At 42.3% G+C, this 7,157-nt stretch overlaps 1 protein-coding gene across 1 annotated transcript in view; it reads right to left on the minus strand.

Moving 5' to 3' along the window:
• ube2b (ubiquitin-conjugating enzyme E2B (RAD6 homolog)) overlaps positions 1–1,166 on the minus strand; it is a 9,544-nt gene extending 8,378 nt beyond the window's left edge. The window contains exon 1 of the mRNA XM_068731699.1: positions 940–1,166. Coding sequence (XP_068587800.1) covers positions 940–983 — 44 coding nt within the window. The 5' untranslated portion in view covers positions 984–1,166. The remainder of the gene's footprint in view (positions 1–939) is intronic.
• Between the last annotated feature and the right edge of the window lie 5,991 nt (positions 1,167–7,157).

Consider the following 7,157-nt stretch of genomic DNA (forward strand, 5'->3'; position numbering starts at 1 on the left):
TATTACAAGCAGGTGTGACTCTCCCACAACACCTAAACACAGCGTCGTCCTCACAGCACACCTTTGATAACATAATCAGTCACACGAGAGGGATAGAGAGAGATATATATATATATAGATAAATAGATAGATAGATAGATACACACGGGGTTGTTTAGATATGCTCATTATAATAAAAGCATTAAGGCACATCTTAAGTATTGAGATGGGGCACCCTTTGACCCCCCACACACACACACACACACACACACACACACACAGGGTTGTGCAACACCTGGGAGCCACGTTGCTGCCAAGAAGAAGAAGAAGGGGTGTGTGTGGGGGGGGGGTTGACAGGTTGGAATTAGCTAATGCTACCTTTAAAAACAGCACAATTTAAACCCCACAGCTTGCAGACTGCGCGCAGTAATCAGGATGCATCTCGTCACATTTAGCTTAGAATCAGGGCCAGTAAAGGACAAGACAGCCGGTTCGTTGAACCCGTTTTGTTTTTTTACAGCCACATTTAACGTTAAGCCACCTCACGTAACTCAGCTGCCCGTTGCTAGCTTGCGCCTAACGTTACGCAAACAAACAAACAAACAAACAAACTAGCCACGACAAAAAAAAAACACACCAAAGCACAGCCTGACGTTGTTCCCTGTATAGCATGAAAGCAAAGAGCCGTCATCGGATATCGTCAAAATACAATTGAAAATAGACAATAATTAAATTGTCATGCCTACACATGTCACGTACGACGAGAAGACATACGAATGAAGGAGTTTATTTCACAATAACCCCCAAGACAAAGCTTTAAAAACAGCATTCTCTGCAGCAGGAGCTAACGCTAAGCTAACGCTGCTAGCTACACACACACACACACACACACACACACACACACACACACACACACACACAGAGAGAGAGAGAGAAGAGATGGCCAAACCGTTGCGGTACCTTTTAAAATCTCTCATAAGCCGTCTTCTTGCCGGTGTCGACATGATTCAAAATGTTATTTAAAAAAACAAACGAGAGACCATAAATCGAATACTGTCCGAAACCCAAATCCGGTGTTTCTTCCGCTTGTGACCCTTTTTCTTCTTCTTCTTCTTCTTCTTCTTCTTCTTCTTCCAAAACAACTGGGTAGCTAGCCGTTTCTGGTGACGTCAGTCGCCTACAGTGCTGGCCGGCGGAGGTTCCGCCCCTTTTATGTCACAACCATGTCGGCGTAAAAAGAGGAACGTTAATTATTTATTATAACGCTGCACCTAAAAAAAAAAAAGAAGAAAAATCCAAATGCATAATTTTGTTATGTCTGAAAAATGCTAAATTCATGTGTAACCATCAGTCACCATAAACATGGTCATCATACACATATATTCAAGTTGTGTGATATTTAGTCACTTTAACGTCTGAACACTTTAAACACACACTTTATATATTGACAAAATGTAAAGAAGTCTACAAAATAAGATTAAAGGACAATTACATTACAAAACAAAACAAAAATCTATGCATAGGCATATGAATGTATTGATTGTTGCCACACACACACACACACACACACACACAGCTATTAACAAAGTAATTCAGAGGTATCGTTGCATATGAATTAAAAGTATTTCGGTGATGCAAGTTTCTAATTTCAATGTAGTATATTAAATATGGTGCAAGTATAAAGGGATGCAGAGGAAGGATGCAGAGGAAGGATGCAGAGGAAGGATGCAGAGGAAGGATGCAGAGGAAGGATGCAGAGGAAGGATGCAGAGGAAGGATGTATCGGTGTATTGCCCACAGGAATGGTTGTATGAAAGTAGCTTCAGTAACATCCCGTATAATATTTGTCCCTATAGTGTGTCTGTGCTATGAATGCGTGCTAATGTTATGATGTCTCACGGACAGATGTTGAGACAGCGGGCCGCTGGCCTCTTCTGTTCCTTTGAAATGACGCTCAAACTTCAGGCAGAGAGGAGGGCAGAGCCTGAATTCTCCCCCAAAAGCCGTCTGCCACAGGTCCACATCATCGGTAGATCCCAAAAATCACGAGAGCAAACGTGACGCAAGCTTTCTTTGTTTGTTCTGTGTTAGGAGCCGTCTGACCATTTAGAGTGTGTGTTTTAACTCCAGTGGACTGATAGTGTCGTCCATCTCTCGGCGTGCAGAGAAAAGTCTGTCAAAGAAGCAGCCTGATACGATCACCTTCTGACGTCTGAATGGATGACAGGTGGAAAATGAAAATGAATGCGCAGCAGTCTAACGATCTACTCCGCAGTAAAGCGGCTTACCTTAGATCTATCTGCTGCTAATGCACCGTTCCTGCATGGCTCTGAAGGTAAAGTGACAAACGTCAAGTCAGCAACAAAAAAAATATGTACGGGCTTTTTAAATCAAGAACTGTTACTTGTTGTTGTTGTTATTCTGCAACCGTTGCAGAAGACTTAAGACTTTACAAAGGACAAATCCAATGCTCTCTCAGCCCGCATGATCCAAAAACATGAAGATGACGGAGTTTGGTGGCAGAAAACGTTTCAGGGATCTAAAATATGATGAGTAAAGGTCAGCTTTTAGGATGAGCCCCTCTTGGCTCTCAGCAGAGAACCCCGTTTTCCGTTTTGAAGCCTTGAGTTCAGCATCTTAGCGTCGCCATCTTTTTTTTTTTTCTTTTTTTTTTGCAACCAGAAGTGATGAGAGAGGGTGGAGCTAAGTACAAGAGAACACCGAAAAAAAAAAATGTTGCAATTGACTTGCATGAACTGAAAACACACTGTGAAAGAGTTCAGGTTGTAAAACAGAAACACGGACAACTCCCAGACCAGACAACGCTGTGGCAGCGACCTGTCAATCACAGTAAGCCTCGCCCCTAAATCATCCCCTGCTTTATGGTGTGTTTGACTCTAAATGGAGCATAATGTACTAAATGAACATCATGCTGTATTGAAGAAGACTGTAAACTAGAGATTGAGACCATAAACTCATGTTTACAATGTTTACTGAGGGAATAAATCAAGAGAGAAGTAGAGTCATTTTAGACTAGACTTCTAGACTTAGGCAACCTTCTACAATCTTTCACTACGCCAAACACGTAACCTGAGAACGTGTTGCATTCAGCTGGAGGTTATTTTCAAAAAGGCATCGTGGGAAACGTAGGTTAGCTGGAGACAAAGTGGACGGGGAGGTTTTGTGAATAACGTTTTCCTGCAAATAGTCCTTGATTAATAGAAACACGTGTCATTTTAGAAGTGACATTCAATGCAAATGAAATGGACAATTCTCATCGCAATATCAGAACGTTCTCCCAGCTCTCTATGATCAGGACAATAAACACAACAGGTCGCTGTGATTATGTCCCCAGAGAGAAACAAAAATATTATATTTGTCTTCCAAAGCCGTCGTATTTCTTTTGCCGCCCGCTTTTTGTTGCAGAATTATCCGAGTTTTAATTGTGTGTTCTGTTTTACTTCTACCAATCCAAATGACTTCCTCCTGCAATTCATTTCTTTCCAGTTGTATCGTTCTTGTCTACGTTCTTTTTACATTTCATTTCCTCTCAGCGACTCTTCCTGTGTTTTGTTCTGGACAGTTTAATTGATTCGCCTCGTGGGTTTGAACTCACCTTCATAAAGCAATAAAAACACGCTGAGCGACAGCATCTACACAGATTAGGTAAAGTTACAAACGCAGAGTTCTGGAGCTGAAGTTGATTAATGTATTGTCAGACAAAGTAAACAGCAATTATTAACAATTCATTCATCAATTCAAATGTTGATCGTTAAAGATTCCCAATTCCAGACTCTGCGTTGCGAGAATTTGCTGCGTTCATTTGCTTTTGTGTTCATAAAATCAATATTTGAATGGATGTTTTTCACTATTCACTAGTATAAATATACTGCTGTGGTATTTCCACTATTCATAGACAATATTAATCACTGAAAATAGTGGTTGGTTGCAGCCTGAATGTGTTCTGTTATGACTGAAGCAGAACAACAGGGGAACGCAACCGCATCAGAAGGACGTCAGCAGCTTCATTACACTGTTCTGTTGGCAGTCATCACATTACACGCATGTAAGGCATCTTGTAAAGTCTCTGCAGACTTCATCGTCTCTTCCTCTATAGACTTTTGAGCAGCAGAAAATGTTGCAGACATCGACTAAGACCACGGCTCACTGGCTGAGTCACACGCCGAGCTATAGTTACAGCGCCGGTCCCGCTGCAGGGCTTCAGCGAGATCCCACTCAAAGCCACAGCAAATATAACCGTCTATGTAATCTGGTTTAATCATTCTCTCGGCCGTTTCCCCCCGAGCGAGTCCAGAGAGCGGCTATCAATAGAGCCGCTGCCCTGTTAGCGTTTCACTATTGAGAGAATGTAGGTCACACGGACGGACAAAAGGGCCTGGCAGCGGCGTTGGTCTTTTCTGGCTCCCCCCAAGAGCCAGGAATGAAAAGCATGCTCTTTATGTAACGCAGAACACATTTACATGATGTGTTGCTGGCGAGGCTCTCTGGGGAGGAAACCGGTTTATTTATCGGATTTCAACACCAGAAGAATCAGCTGGGAAACAGTGAGATGATGTCTGCTGTGGGAGGCCGGTGAGGACTGAGGAACTGCTTTTAATCAATAGTTTTGAAGCCTCCTCTTCTTGGAGAAGCAGTAGTTTGTTTTGCAATTTTCTGTCCGGCTGCTCCATCGATTAAAAATGTGATCCCGTGTCCGTTCGTCTGTCCCTCAGAGGCCGGACAAAGGCCTGGATCCAGACTGAACGGGCAGGAGGAGAGCGTCTCTGCTGAGCTCAGGTGCTTTTAATAGAAAGGGCAGAGAAATGTCGCAGCGCTTTCTCCTCTTTCTCTCTCGCTCTCGTAATATATACTGAATCTGAAACACTGCAGGATGCAGTCGAGGGAGATTTTAAGTGAGGTGGTAGTAGTGTATGAACTGTTAAATTCTTTAAAAAAAAAGGTGCAGGGTGGAGGATTCGGCGCCATCTAGCGGCGAGGTTGCAGATTGCAACCGAAGAAAACTTCTCCCGTGTGCAAAGCGTGTAGAAGAACTACAGCAACGTATATATATATATATATATATATATATATATATATATATAAGTCCAGCAACACGTGACATGCATACAGTCTTTTCAAAATAAACTTCTGCCTTCACAGGAAGTAACACAACTTGGTTAGGTTTAGGAAAAAATTTAGGTTTGGATTAAAATAACTACGATGGTGCCGTTACTTAAAACCTTCTGTAGAGAGACTTTGAATTTTTTTTATCAAATAATCCGTTTACTGAATAATTCTGCAGAATAATTTGATGATTTTAAACTTGCCTTGACTCCCATGGGTCCAAACTGAAACTGAAATATTTGTCAACTACATGGAAGTTATTGAAATAATGCAAAATGCTCAGTTGAAACCCTGTCAGCTGCCGCCTGTCCTTGCATGTGTGTGTGTGTGTGTGTGTGTGTGTGTGTATCTGAGCATGGACAGGTGCATATAGATGTTAAAACTGATACTTTTGATAGAATTAAATGTCAACTGTTCTACTAGGATGGATGCACTTCACCAGATGTTGTCATGTTTATGGTAGGCCTGCTGCTGAATGATGCAGCTCGTCTCGTGACGTCTTCCCTGCAGCTGAACAGGTGCAGCGTTCGCTCTGAAAACACCAGTATTTCTCTCCACAAAGCATGTCGGTTGAACGTTCCGGTGGCTTGATGTGCGTTTCCCTCCCTCGTGCTCTGCGGATGGAGAGGTCACTCAGGCCTTTTGTAGCTGCACCCATCACTCTAATGACCCATTAGTCTCCACAGAAACCTGCCCGGCCGGGCGCCCAGAAGACTGCGGGTCTGAGTGACGGGGCGGAGCCGCGGATGGAGCCATCAACGCGCGCCGCCTCCATCAGCGCTAATGAGGAGCGAGGCTTTAAGATGGCACGAGCTAATTGTCTCGTTAGACCCAGCGATGTCTCGCTGGTAATTTAATTACACAGCTGACTGGAGTTCGGGCGGCCGGTCAAGCCTGCAGAACGTCGGTGTGTCTCGGTCACATTTTAGGATCTGTGAAGGGCGATGGTGCTTTGGGTGGCGGTGATGGCGCTTAAATTGATTAAAATGATGCTGACGTTTGTTCTGGAAGATTAACCTTTTCATAAGATGGTGTGTGAGGGTGAAAACGTTCACAGCAGGGAGGTGCTTGGTTCTGCATAATCAGCACTTTAATCGGGCGCTGTATAATAAACCGTTTCATTTTTGCACAATTCTTTTTTATGGATGGGAGTGTCTGTTGGTCCGTCTCCATAGCTATAGAGAGGCAAAGTCCACCATGGGACCTATGATATAATATGCTCAAATAGTGGTTTAGGATCCTGTTTAAATTGCGCCATGAAATACACATTTGATGTTCTTCAATTCAAAAGATAATTTTGCAGGTCAATAAAGTATAAGACTGTAGAAAACATAATCATAAAGACGACACATTTAAAGGTCCCGTCTCTCTCTGAAGCTTCGATGCCTGTGTGTTCGGTACCGGGATGTTCTCACACTGACAGCAACGGGTCTCAATAAAAAGACACTCAAAAAAAAGTTTTTTGAGACCAAAGTTGTTGTTCTTTGAGACCAAAAGATTTTTTTTGAGACCAAAGGTTTTTTTTTTGAGACCCAAGTTTTTCCTTTGAGACCAAAGTTGTTTTTTTTGAGACCAAAGATTTTTGATTTGCAGCCAAACATTCTAGTTTCATGAGCAAAACTAACAAATCATTTATTATCAGTTTTTATATTTTCACTTACAAACTTGATTTTTGATTGCAGTGCAAGAGATTTGCTCTCATTTTCTCATCAAAAACGTTTTTGCGTAATAAAGACACAAATATACCTTCATAAAGGTCATTATTATTATTATTATGAGCTGATTTCATTTTAGAAAAAGAATGGGTAAAAGGGGGGAATGAAATAATGACATAATGAGACTGATGCATTATAAAAAAAATGTAAAAATGCTCACCGTTTTCTTTTGATAATGAATAATGAAGTCTAAGGCCTCTTCCTGTCGTCTCTTTAAGTTTGCCTCCAAAGTGAGGGAGGACGAGCCGCCCGACCCTCCTCTTCATCGACACCAGATGGAGCCCAAGACATCCGATGGGAGCAGCAACCTGCTGTTGTCATGGTTTCAGGTATCCGGGA

This window comes from Cebidichthys violaceus, unplaced genomic scaffold (assembly GCF_023349555.1).
Source record: "Cebidichthys violaceus isolate CVI_PGR_0920_01 unplaced genomic scaffold, fCebVio1.0.p SCAF_53, whole genome shotgun sequence".
Taxonomy (NCBI): domain Eukaryota; kingdom Metazoa; phylum Chordata; class Actinopteri; order Perciformes; family Stichaeidae; genus Cebidichthys; species Cebidichthys violaceus.